The sequence below is a fragment of the Urocampus carinirostris genome, chromosome 1, assembly GCF_059441175.1.
Source record: "Urocampus carinirostris isolate Australia breed hairy pipefish chromosome 1, RoL_Ucar_1.0, whole genome shotgun sequence".
In the NCBI taxonomy this organism is placed as follows: domain Eukaryota; kingdom Metazoa; phylum Chordata; class Actinopteri; order Syngnathiformes; family Syngnathidae; genus Urocampus; species Urocampus carinirostris.
Window position 1 is genome coordinate 50,765,242 of NC_142349.1, and position 13,923 is coordinate 50,779,164.

The following is a 13,923-nucleotide window of genomic DNA, read 5'->3' on the forward strand; positions in this document are numbered from 1 at the left end:
CCACTGGCAGATGATTTTGTACATTTAAAATCAATCTTTTCTTATTTTAAATAATTTTTTGTGCGTTTAAAATGCTTAAATAATTTATACAATTTGCTAATAACTTTTCTCATAGCAACAATTACCGTTCTTCACTTGTTTTAAGAAATATCTTTAGTAAAATAAGAAAATTATGCTTTAATGTCATATACTATACATTAGCGGTTTTACTGTATAGACGTGCATTTTCAAAAATGCACATAGGTTGAAAAATTTTCAATAATTTGACATAGCATGAGGCTCAACAAAAGGGAGCTGACATGATTGTCTGCCATCTTACTGCAACGGGAAACCAAATAATAAAAACCTTGCAAAAATATGAATTAAAAATGCGTACGTTTTGGTCATTTTGATTCTCCGTAGTTTGTATAATCTTGGGGTTTTTAAAACATATTTTCACTTGCAATACACAATACAGCGACATCTAGTGGTACAATATTACACAGTAACACACTCAAATAGTTTCTTTCTTTTTTAATAATAAGAAATATATTTAGAAAATATGCCTAAAATGTGCATATTTTGCAGATAATCTGCTCATTTGAAATATTTTACCTAATTTTAAGAAATATTTATAATTAAATAAGAACAAGATGCGTAAGATGAGCAAAACAAATTACTATGTCACCATATTGTGCACATTTTAAATATTGTTTTTATAACAAGTGAAGAAAATATCAATGTGACACAAGCTAGAACAATGGGCTTCAGTCTCAAGGTCCTCTGTCAAGTATGGTTCAGGTGTTTTTCTCCTTGTATACTGCTTATTCAAAAGATTAACATGACAGAAAGCACTGTCAAAGCTACCACCCTGATCATTTTAATCTGTTGTTTTGGAGGAGGTAAACATCCAAAACATGCAAGACTCACAGTTTTCGATTAAATTGAAATACAGAGAGATAGATAGATAGATAGATAGATAGATAGATAGATAGATAGATAGATAGATAGATAGATAGATAGATAGATAGATAGATAGATAGATAGATAGGTAGATGGATAGATATTAAACAAACATAAATGTTTATATACTATATATCTACCTGTCCTTCTCCTCGGCCTTGTCGACGTATGGTGAGGCTTCCCTCCTCAGCAAAGGGCAGGTTTTCAGAAGAACTACCACTCCCTCCAGGGCTTGGATTGGGTGATGACGACGTTACAGTAGACTTGGAGGATTCAGGCTGAGAGACGACAGAGAGTGTCGGCTGATCACGCCGTGCGGCTGCCACCAGGTTTGTAACCGGCCCACTTATCGTCCGTCGTCGGTTCACAACCTCGCCATCCAGTCCAATGGTTTCCCGTGTTCTTCCCGTCTGGAAAATAAACAGAGTCACGTTAATGGTCGTCAAGGTCACAACATCATGGTCTCAATTTCATACCTGCAAGAGGTTCTTTTGCAAGGCCATGCCTTTGGCACCACCCCCTATTGAAGACATTTCCAGCATGGCGGCGATGCTCCTTACGCTCCCCACGCTGTTGGTTTCCACAGCTCCAGTGTCCACAGACACGCCCACATCACTGGACCGACGTTGGTGGTGGTAAGGCACATCCAGCATCCCGTCAGTGGTGGTAAGTACTTGCAGTGGCATGGTGCCCTCCGCTAGGTTGGAGTTGGAAGTTGATATGGCCGAGCTGGAGCGCTTGGGAGGTGGCGGCGGAGGCCCCTTTTTCTTCTGTCGCAGAGTGATTGACTGTAGCTGGCTGCGGTTGAGGGTTTTGTCCTGGTTACGGACCGAGTGGCTGCGGCTGACGCGATGGGTGACCGTGGCATATTTGCCACGTTCCGCTCCTACATTTGAGCCTCGGCCCAGGGCGGCATCCCGTCTCGTTATGGCTTCCGTCCTCTCATCACATTCCCCATCTGAGGCGGTGTGCCGGTTGAGACTGTTGGATCGTTTCTCCATAGGTGCAGAGGGATCCGTTTTGTTCGCGTCCGCCGGCTCAGACTCAGGTGGTAGGCGGAGAAGCGGGACCTGCGACTGCCCACTGTCACCAACATCAGACGGTTGATTCTGATGCTGGATTTGATTCGGCGGCGGTGACTGAACTGGAACACCACGATGACTTGGAGACTGAGCGGGGTGGGTGCGGGGCGACAGAGGCGTTTCACCTTGTGTGAACTGAGGGGACACTCTGTGTTTGGACTGGGATGAGGAGGTGCTCTGGACGGAGGAGGTGGAAGAAGACGATGATGTCCTGGTCTTAGTGGGGGTGTGCGGCGGCGTATATGGAGGGGCAGGCTGGGAGTGCGAATGACGATGTTTGTTGCTCCTGTGGGAGGAGGTGCTTCCTTGACTGCTCTGTTGCCTCATTGTCCTTGCCTCCTTCTTAGGTGGTCCTCCTTCACCTTCTCCAGAGTTCAACTCATCAGGATCCTTGGTAAGACCATGCTGTGCATTGACCTCCTGATGTGAGTAGGTCATGGCACTCTGCAGCTCGCTACTAAGCTCGCTGTCCTGGAAGGTGCTCATCTTTGGAGACATCACATCTAAAGATGCCAAAAATCTTATTTTAATCGTAAAGAAAATAAAAATGAACCTTTGACCAGGTTAATTTTCCCTTTCTAGATTCAAAACTTTCAAGTTACCATGGTCAATCTGAATTCTTCAATATGACTGGTGTTAACTCACCACCGGGGGCTGAGCTTTCCACCGGCATGACTTCCTGTTGCTGCATAAGTGGTTTCTTTCTGACGGAGCCTCGCCCCTCCGAATTTTGCTGCATGTCAGCGAGTCGTTTCACTGCCAACATAAGCTTTTTCTGATGGCCTAGAACATTGTTTTAACAGCAATTTGTTATAAGAAATTACATAAAGGTCATTTAAATTACTGTACAATGGTCTTTGAAGTTATGGATGCTGTATGCAATAAATATACATGTAGTATATCCTTTCATCTTCGCTTATCCTTACGAGGGTCAAAGAGGTGCTGGATCACATCCCAGCTGACTTCGGGCATTGGGAAAAGGACACCGTGGACAGGTTGCCAGCCCATTGCAGGGTACAAATAGACAGACCATTGTTGATCCACACACATTCTCCTGGGGACTTTCCAATTAACCTGTAATGCATGTTTTTGAAATGTGGGAGAAAAAAACCCACTCAAGCACGCGAAGAACATGCTAATTCCACACAGGGGGGCTCGTAAGAGGAATTGAAGCATATGTTCAGTGTATTATACACATGAGTGCCATGAGACCTTGACTGCTGTGTAGCATAACACTGTCTAATTTCAGGTTGTTGACTGGTTAGTGTGTACACCACGCAGTTCAGATGTACCAAGTTTGATTTTAGCAACGAGCCTTCCCATGTGGAGTTTGTATGTTCTTCCCGCGCCTGCAAGTATTTTCTCCAGGCACTCTGGTTTCCTCTCAGGTTCCAAAACTATGCATGGCAGGTCGATTGCCCATCCAAAATGTCCCTAAATATGGTTGTGTGTGTGGATGGTTTGTATGTTTATGTGCACATTGTGTTTGGCTGGCAGTCATTCCAGGGTGTCAACTGCCCATTGTGCGATGTCAGCTGGAATGGGTTTCAGTGACCCTATTGAGGATGGGCTGTTCTGAAAATGAATACATCGATGTTCACAAAAAACATAACATGGTGGAATATCCATATAAAGTATCAGTGATCAGCAAAAGGTATATTTATCCTGGTCAGTAGGTGGGATCAAATAAATGTTTGCATTGCTCTTTAAATTGTCATATTTCACTTAAAAACAAGTTAAAATAATCCATCTATCTATCTACCTTGGTCATATGCCTCAAGATGGGTGACCGACAGCAAGACAAACACATAACACAATAACAAAGAAAATAAAAGGGAAAAAATAGCAAAAAACACACCCAAAAAATTTTGGACCATGGCCAACCCAAATGCCCAAACACCCAAACAAGTTAGGCACCTTGGCACAAGTTGGTCATGCTTTCGTCCTTCCAGATGAAACGGGACACAAGAAAGCGGCCATGTCACTCAGGTCAGGGTGACACAACACACTCTTTTGTTCAACAGCAGGGCCCTACAGCTTTTACTGGTTTACCCCTGCCACATCATACAGGTGCCCTGCCCATCCCTTAGAAAGTGCCCAAACATCCCACTATCCTTTTACAACACCTCTCCACTCATTCCTATCACCAACAATAGCTCTAGCTTTCACTAGATTTAGACCTCTTTCCTGCAGTGCACTCATAACACCATCCACATCAATCGCGGCTTTCTTCTTGGTCTCCTTCCATTGACTTCTGCTCTGTAGATCCTTTTCAACATTCGCTTCTCATCCATCCTCTCCATGTGTCCAAACGTACCGAGTACTCTCTTATCCACACACTTGCTCAGTTCTATGACTACTCCAGTTCTGTCCCACACAATGTCATTCCTCAATCTATCCAATCTTGTCACTCCTAACAAACTCCTCAAACACTTCATCTCAAAAACATTTAATTTCCTTTTTAAATCTGCGTTCAGGCTCCAAGTCTCTGCACTATACAACACAGTCGGCACAATCACACTCTCATACAGTCCCCTTTTAACATCCATACTCATACTCTTGATGCTCATCACTCTCCTCAGAGCACCCAAAACCTTGCTTCCTTGATTCACTCTGTGCAATACCTCGTACTCCATTCCACCAACTGCAGCCACATCACAACCCAAGTACCTAAAGCTTTCAACTTCTTCCAGCACCTGTCCATGCAACCTTATTTCTAAATAAGTTAAAATAAGAAAAGAGGAAAAAAATAGTCCGGTGGCATTTTATTTTTTATAATTCTTAATCTATTGAAAAAAAATGTATTTAGATAGAGTAATTTCCTCCCCCTAAAATACAACATGCCTTAAAATACAGCAGAATACATAACAGTTCACAAGTGTAACAAGAGAGTATCCGGAATCATAGAATATCTTTTTTCATACAAAAGAGCATTTAATTTCGATGCAATTTTATTTTCCATTTCAGGATATCTTACCAAGTTTGGTAATGCCAATTTCTTGCAGGTCCTCCCAGGTGATGTCTGTGATGAAGTCAATGTTCTCGTAACCATTCTGCACTAAAACTTGTTGGTATTGACTTAGCCCAATGGCACACAACCATTCTCCCAGGCTAGCCTACAGGAACATGAACAATACATTAGAAGACACACAGATTGAACAAGAACACACGGATCTCTGTGCTTATCAGTAAAAGGACCTCAGTTCAATTTTGATATTATGCGTGCATGTTTGTGTGTTTACTCACAGGTTTCTGTTCAGGTAGACACTCGGTCACACTGAGCTTATTAATCTCTGTTGACATCTTCTTTCTGTGGCCTGGTTTGGTAATTCCAATGGCTGTCAGGTCCTAAAAATGCACAACAATAGTTGAAGGACATACACACGCATTCACATATTTACAGTGCAGAAAAAAAAGAAAAACCGAGCAAGGAAAGGCACTTTGGATGAGGAAAAAAAGCTTCACAATTTCAAAGAGGTTAAAAGTTTATGTCTACAAAAAATGCTGTAAATGCAGTAAATTTCCTCATTTAAAAAAAATGATAATATGAGAGATAGCATACTTCTTCTCATTTGGGGATTTTTTTGGGATCCCTGTGCTGTTCTTGAGAAAAACACACACACACACACACACACACACACACATACACACAAACATGTGGGATATGTTTAGTACGCTGTGAATGAATTGTATTCTTGTAGAATTTTCCCAAAATCTGGCAGTTTTTATTCCACTCAAAAAATAAATGCCTGGTGCTGCCAAGGGTTGGATGACGAATCGGTCTCCATTACAAGTTGTTCAATACAAATACACCGAATTCTCACAATCAATTCCCCTTCTGGTCATGGAGGCTATGTATGGCATTCTGTACTGTGGGGACTGAAGTCGCTTTCAAACACCATCTGGCAACAAAAGCAAGCAGTAATAGTCTAAAAGTGAGAGTTTCAGCTTTTCAATATTTTGGAATGTGTATGCGTAACTATCCTCTTTAAATCGTGTTTCTTTAAACCGGGTTTATGAGGTCAACCAACTGCGCCACTTCCAATTAACAAAGGAAAATAGCAGTGGTGGGAGCATTTTATCGCTAAAGACTTGCCACTCTGTGGCTAAAATTTATGGTTAGGCCAGTTAATGAAAACAATTGATCCACGCTAGGCTAATGTGAACATCTCAATGACCATGTAAATCCATTAACAGCTGTATTATGTATTTTTTTGTCAGGTCACCGCTGCTGAAAGCGGTGCATCATGACTAATACTGTAGAGGATCCTCAATACAGCCCAGGGGGCAGATGCACTGGAGAATTCCCACCCCTGCCTTTAACCACCCAGACCTGACCCTCATTAAGAGCCCTGCACATGGTGACTGTGCCGACAGCAGAAGCTGTTGGATCAAAGTTTTCCTTTCAGTTGTTCCTGCCTACACTTGTTTACCAACCTCTTCATGCCTCTCCTAGACCAACTCAGGACTTTCTGTACCTGAGCCGTGAGTTTTGTCCGGACTGTGTTTTTTTTTGGTTTATCTTTTTTTTTCCCCTTTTCCCATGGGTGGAGACCTTTTTGTTGATTCCTTTTCCTCACCAAAAAACTTGTCGCTCCGCTCGTTTGTCTATCCCTGGGTCCGCCTTCGTAAAACATAACAAATACGGTTAGTAGCCTAGATGGTAGGGCGCCCGCTTTGAGACTGGGAGGTCGCTGGTTCGCGCCTCGGCCGAGTCATACCTAAGACTTATAACATTGGTAAAATGGCGGCGCCCTCTGTTGGCTGCGGCTGCATCGGCTCGCTACAACGGGTCAGGTGTATCGACATTTCGTTCTGCGTACATTGTTACAAAGAATGACAATACAAAGGAAATTATTATTATTATTATTATTATTATAATTATTTGTATTTTGATCCATCATGCATATTTCCTCCTTCCACCAGGGGTTGCTGCTGTGTTTGGAACTGGGCACAGGTGTGTCCAATATCGACACACCAGTCCCTAGTTTTCCTCACCCCCTTATAAGGACATTTTGAACAGCCGATGTGGTCGGGTCATTTCTATTCCATCACCAGGCCACATCAGGTCTGTGTTCGTATGTTTCTGGTTTAATATTTGATAGTTTTGTTAGTTGTTTAGTGCCTCCTTGCATTATCATTTTCTAGTTTTTGATTGTGTTTCCTGTTTGTACCTTGTCAGGTTAAGTTTAGTTTGGACATGTCATGGTTTTATCTCCTTTGAATATCATCCCACTTTTTGAACACCCGTGCCTTCGGTTTCTTCTTTTCACCAAATGGGTCTATTACCCTCAAAACTTAACAGTAAATGCACTAATATAATGTCAATGAATGAACAGTCAAAAACAAAAGGTTAAAGTAATGGTTATCTTGAAAAATTACATATTTCAAAGAACTACAACATGCAGTCTCTACTGACAAGCAATACTTACACTGGAGATCAAAAATGAAGAGCTTGAAACATTAAATCATTTTGAGAAAATACAATTTTCACTGGGCAGTTTTCATATGCGGCACAGTTCATGGGAACCTCCTGCATGGGTTCAAATCCAGCACCAGACTTCCTGAGCGGAGTTTGTATGTTCTCCCAGTGCTTGCGTGGGTTTCCTCCGGGCACTCCGGTTTCCTCCCACATTCCAAAAACATGCATTTCAGGTGAATTAGCCGGTCCAAATTGTCCCTAGGTGTGAATGAGCGAGTGAGTTGTCTGTCCCCGTGTGCCCTGCGATTGGCTGGCAACCATTTCAGGGTGTCCCCTGCCCACTGCCCAATGATTGCTGGGATGGGCTCCAGCACCCCCGCGACCCTACTGAGGATAAGCGGTGCAGCTGATGAGATGAGATGAGACAATTTTCACTGCTCAACAGTGTAAGGGTAATTTGTTGTGTCTATACCATGGTACTGCAACTCTTTTTCACAAAATGGATAAGGTATTTTTTTTAAAAAAAAAACTCTTATTTCACCAACAATGCACTAATCAAAATTAGAGAACACTCCTATTTTGTTGCTGTTGACTTAGCCCAATGGCACACAACCATTCTGCCAGCTACTTAGTGGTGCTAATGTAGCACATGGTGCTATTTTCCTTGATTATCTGTCAACCCCTATTTAACTGACTTTGCAAAATGGCGGGCTGTGCCAAAGTGAAGGAAAGCCTACGGCAGGAGGTTATCCAGATGAAAAACGAAAGGGATGACCCTATCAGCAGTAGCAGACAAATTGATCATCCTGAAAATGTGATTTCAAGAATATTGAATTTTTTGAAAACTACAAACTCTTTCAAGTCGCCAAAGACTGAATCTGAATCACCCTCTTAAAGGTTAGGACTCCTGGACCCTCCTAAACTGTCAGTCCACAAAGTTCTATGGGAAACACTGAAACAGTGTTTATAATGAATGAAAAAGTAGCGGCATGTCGTCCGGAATTCATGGTGATCATTTATTAGTACACATGGCAAGATCGGTACTCCATCCAAACAAACAGTTTGTCAAGGTCTGATATGCCTCCTGTGTGTGCCCAATCATCACACACCTGTGCCCAATTATCCTGAACCCTTTAAAAGGAAATTTGGGTTAGCAAATCACAAGAACATTTCCATCAGCAAACTTTGTTGGGTCATTGTCATTTTCATTTCCAACACCACGCCAGGTATCTTGTGTTTATTTATTTGTTACTTTAATCCTTTCATTTTCCATTTTTGGTTTTTCATCTTTGATTCCTACTTGGACTTGGTCAGGTTTGATTTTTTTTTTTGGGACATACCATTTGCCTCTTTGTTTAATTGTTACTTAGCTCCCCCACATGGGTCAATCATCTATGACGAAACACTATTTTGCGAACAGATAACAAAGGCAATCGAAGGTGGGAGAGGGATGCAGATAAAACTGGGATAAACATGACAAGGGGTACAAAGTGCTGGCTTGGCAAGAGGCACATTTAATTGTGCAGACTGGATGCAAGGGTTGGGTACCAGCATGCATACTTCAATAATTTAAGAGAGCACGATTTTTATACGTGAAAACTTGTCTACATTATGGACCATGGAGGAGCTTGGAACTGCTGTTGGGGACCAGCTGCCTTACCTCAGGGGTCATTCGGCTAATAGTGGGCAAATCATACCCAGCCCCGAGGAAGTTGGGAGCGTAGAGCTGCAGCTGAAAGTCGCTCAGCCATTGGACAACTGCTTCTGAGCTCTACAGGAGAAAAGATAGGAGGGCAGTGTCACTGCTTCCATTTCAGCCACTTGTGCTTGGCAAGGCCAAATGGGGCGCACGGGCCACAAAGCACAACAAACAGCTGTCCTAAAACTGTAATATATGGATTGTTGTTCAGTATTTCATTAGCCCCTATTATCTATGTTGATCAGGCAAATAAACCCACTATTTTAGACCTGCTTTATTTATGTTTATACACATAATTGTTTAAGATATTATCTTTATCCTGATGTTCCATGTCAAACATTATTTCATTTTTCATTATCTTGTTATCAATGACAACCAATCCAATGAATATAAAAAAGAGCAATATTTGCTTGTTTCTAAATCAGACAGTCCTACGAGTAAACTGCAAGGTGTGTTGCATTTGAATATGCCAAAGGCGGTGGGAATTTCTAAAACTGAATCCGGATGCCCCCTGTGCATCTTTGCAATGCAATTCAATTAGAGAGTTATTTGTCATTAAAATGATTAATACTACTATTGGGGTAATTATAAGGAGTTGTATTATAGTACTGTACTGCCATTATCCTTTTAGTGGACATTTTCCAACGAGCTGGTGAAAGTATGGAGTTTGGTGGTAAACAATTTTGAGTGTTGAACTGGAATGATGGACTTTACTGCTTGTTTTGTCACTATGAAAACATTCTCTTTGGAATCAAAATATTTGTAATCCAATGAACACATAAGCAATTTTCATCTTTCCATTGCCATATACTGTCTAATTATTAGAGGACACATGACTGGTTAAAGATTCTGAGGGTTCCAAGATTATTAGGGACAGTGCTAACAGATGGAAGATGACGCACACAAACACATCCGCACACACGCGCATACCAGAACCCAGTAATACATGTTTTTCTCAATAATTTCCAACAGCCAAACATCTTTGCTACAAGATCTCATTGGCATAGCACCTTGAAATAATTACCAAACAACAAAAGACCTTCAACGTGAGCCCACACATCGACAGCTTGCTGCGCGTGTTGTAAACTACCAGTTTGCACCTCTCGCCGTGAGCTAATATGCCCACGCTGTGCATCACCACACATAAACACAGGAAGACCACACTAAAACTTGTGCCCTTTTAAATGATGTTTAGGTTAATAAAATGGGGAGACATCAGAATAATTAACTCAAACAAATGCATGAAAAAAACAATAAAATAGCAGAAAGTAAGAGATGCTGGCTCACATGCACACATGTCACAGATGTCAAAGATCCACTCACCGTGTCATGGCTGCATCCGAACACCCGTAACACGGATGAGGCCAGTTGTGAGAGCCACCGCTGGGACATCTTCAAATGTGTACTCAAATTGACTTATGGGCTACCATGTGGCCACGTTGCAAATAGCGTGTTTGATATGTGTGTGTATGGAACACGGGAGACAGAAGAGAATCTGCCTGGACTTTGGGATTGTCCTACCTTCCCCTCCCCTGGTGCCTCCCCCTTCCTGTTCGGCGTAGCATCATAAGGCGGCGCTTCGTGGAGCGGACAGCTTGATAGGCTCGATGTCCGAGAAGAACTGGCAGAGCCCACTGTGGAGATATCATTGGCTGGGTTCAAAATACCATCCGATCATTGGGAAAGAGAACCAAGCAACAGATGATTTAAAATGTCTCCGTGAACGATAGATCAACGATTGCCAATCGTATTCAGCGTTTGACAAGCAACCAGTTCTTGGGCAGGCTTTTCAAGCAATCCCTCCCTTGCCCTTCCCTCCTACATCCCAAGCCTTGGCCATCTGTCTGTAAAACATGCAAAGATGAGGGTATTTATGTTTGTGAGTTTCCATGTTTATAGGAGACACAAAATGAACTCTTAAAAGTACCCAAGAAAATAATGGCTTTTTGTTTGACTCTGGCACACACCTCTTTCCTAGTTGTTAAACATAATAACAGTCTAGCAATACTGTATATGCTAGACCAGGTATTGGCTCACTACGGCTTTGGAAGCCGCATACAGCTTTTGAATTCGTCCTGCTGAACCAAAACAGTAGAAATATAATGTTAAGAAAAGTACGGTATTTTCCAGACTTTAAGGAGCACCTAAAAAAATCCAAACTGGCCAGAAATTTGAAAGTGCGCCTTATAACTTGTTGCGCCTAATACACTGCCAAAAGCGGTGGATAAGATTGGAAATGCATACAGTATTTATTGGTGTGCGTCACCACATGAGGGTTTACATTATACTATTGTATTTGTGCAATGACTGATCAATCGAAAAACACAACTGACCATAATTGCAAGACATAGTATGCAATGGGAATCGACCTGGTTCGCAGCAGTGAAAGGGTTGACATTTGACCACAAGACGAACAGTGATTCAGAAGACATACAAAAAGGGATTGCATATCATCTCATCATCACACTTTACCATGCCAGCAATGGATGCTAGAGAATGGGGAAAACAGAAATTCAATCCTGTAAAATATATACCCAAAGTGCAATTCATAATCAGATTTACCAACAAGTTGTTTCTCCCCTCTTGCTTTTTTGCGTTCATTTATATCTTTCAGGACCAAATGTATGTTTTTCTCCATTTTCTAACGTTCGTCTCAGGCACTGTGAGTAAAGTGTGTTCATGAGATCAAATCGGATGTCTTTTGTATGTCATCTGTTTCTGGTTTGGGTTAGTCTGGTCTAGTGGTTACGTCTTAGCGTTTTCACCACCATGACCTGAATTTGCTTCATTTTCCATACAATATCCTGCAATACTGGTCAGGGATATCAATCATTGCACTAATATATATTGTAATATACACAAATAAAGCTGCCAATCAAACCATGCATTTTTAAGGGTGTGGGAAGAAACCTGAGTTCCTGGAAAAAGCCCACTTAGGCACAGGAATAACACGTAAACTCACGGAAGGAAATTGATAGCTCGAAAAAAAACCAGGACCTCTGAACTTTAAGGCGGACTTGATAAACAACCATGCAATGTGCCAAAAAGTTGACAAAAATGAACCTTAAATGAAATTTATTGTAAAACTGCCATATATTGAGGCAAAATATTATGTTAAGACATACTGGAATTATTTAAAAGAATATTTTTTTCAGGGGTAAGGGAATTGTATCTATTATGGTAACGGTGTGAGTTATCTTATACGTGGTGTCCTTTAGTACTCAAGTTTTGGTATTGGTATAAGTTTCAAAAACAGTGGTATTGAAAATCCTTAGTTTTATGCAAACAAAATGAAAAAAAATTCATAGGTTATAAAGCAATTTGCCCACAATTTGAAGGCTTCAGGTTGTAAATGTTTTCTAACATCAAAACCAGCAAAACTAGGCAAAAGCTGTCAGCTCTGGGGTGGTTGGCACACGTGCCTCAGAGGTCCTGGTACAATTCCAGCTACCCTGTGCGGAGTTTGAATGGTCTATACATGCTTGCGTCGGATTTCTCCGGCACTCGGTTTCTTCCCACATTCCCAAAACATGCATGGCCGGTCCATTGGTGACTCAAGGTATAAATGTGTGTGGTTGTATGGCAGGCAGTCCACAGTGTCCCCTGCCCACTGACCCATTTCAGCTGGTATGAGTTCCAGCATCCCCGTGACCCTAGTCTGCGTAAGTGATTTGGAAAATGAATTATGTCGTGATTCCTTTTTTTTTTTGTACATCTGGACTGATTTACCTGCAGGCTGGTCTACAGACTTGGACTGCTCCAGTAAATGCTCCTTGGCTTTGGTAGACTGTGACAAAACTGTGGCTAGAAGCTGTAAACATGCAAACAAACAAAAAGAATCACACACAGGTTAGCACATTATTGACGAAATTAATTAATCAGAGGTGGGGCTTGACAACTAAGTGGATTTTTTTCTACCTATAGACATTTATGAAATATAAAAAGTGTATACTGCAGCAGATGTTTCATGATAATATTCCACATTTGCATTCATTGTTGCCTCATTCAGGGTTTATACACCCTTTTCATTGCCAATTTCAAGCCCCTTTTAAGGACTTTAAAAGCCAATTTTCCAATTTTTTCCAGTACCATTATTAGAAAAAATCTGGGGTGAATCATGTAAATTGCAGAGCCACACATATATCTGCGATTTACAAATTATGCGATTTTTAATAATGTATTCATCGAGACATATGATATATCGTAAATATATTTGTTTTGAGCCAAATCTGTCCCCACATAGTGTTGGTTAAAAATGACAGTCACGTGTAGCTTACATTTTCAGTTGCAGGAAGTTCTTCCCAATACAATTTTACAACTGGGAAACTCTACCTTAGTTTTTGAATGGCCCATAATGAATATCCGTAATCCCATAGACGCAATGATGCTTCAAGTGATAATGCCGTACAAACTAATGGCAGGTGTAGTTAATCACGAGAGAAGAGAAAAGGCAATGGCAAAGGGAAGCCAACAGAGAGCGGTGTCAGCATCGTTTTTAAGCAGATTGTTAAGAAACATGACAATTTCAAGCATTCACACGCACTTCACCCCAAATTCATGCGTTTCTCAATCCATGGAAACATAATTAAAATTCAAACATTTTCAAGGATTTCAAGGACTTGTACGAACACTGCCTGTTTGAATCATTCTGATTGAGAATCAAGTACAGTCACGTTAGTGTCTAAAGCGTGGAACATCATTAGCATTCATGAGAACTTACTTTTATTCACTGTATGTTTTTTTTTACTAAAATATCAGTTATTTTCCAATTAAAATTT

At 41.3% G+C, this 13,923-nt stretch overlaps 1 protein-coding gene across 7 annotated transcripts in view; it reads right to left on the bottom strand.

The window, feature by feature from the left end:
- The window catches only part of caskin1 (CASK interacting protein 1), a 124,308-nt gene that overhangs the window by 20,246 nt on the left and 90,139 nt on the right, over positions 1-13,923 (bottom strand). For 6 of the 7 annotated variants that reach the window (XM_088344125.1, XM_088344117.1, XM_088344102.1 and 3 more), the window contains 8 exons: positions 12,875-12,956; positions 10,667-10,779; positions 9,107-9,217; positions 5,271-5,372; positions 5,002-5,140; positions 2,670-2,807; positions 1,419-2,527; positions 1,083-1,352 (listed from right to left, as the gene is read on the bottom strand). In XM_088344125.1, the coding sequence (XP_088200251.1) occupies positions 1,083-1,352; positions 1,419-2,527; positions 2,670-2,807; positions 5,002-5,140; positions 5,271-5,372; positions 9,107-9,217; positions 10,667-10,779; positions 12,875-12,956 (2,064 nt within the window). The remainder of the gene's footprint in view (positions 1-1,082; positions 1,353-1,418; positions 2,528-2,669; positions 2,808-5,001; positions 5,141-5,270; positions 5,373-9,106; positions 9,218-10,666; positions 10,780-12,874; positions 12,957-13,923) is intronic. The other variant, XM_088344109.1, reaches the window with a different exon arrangement.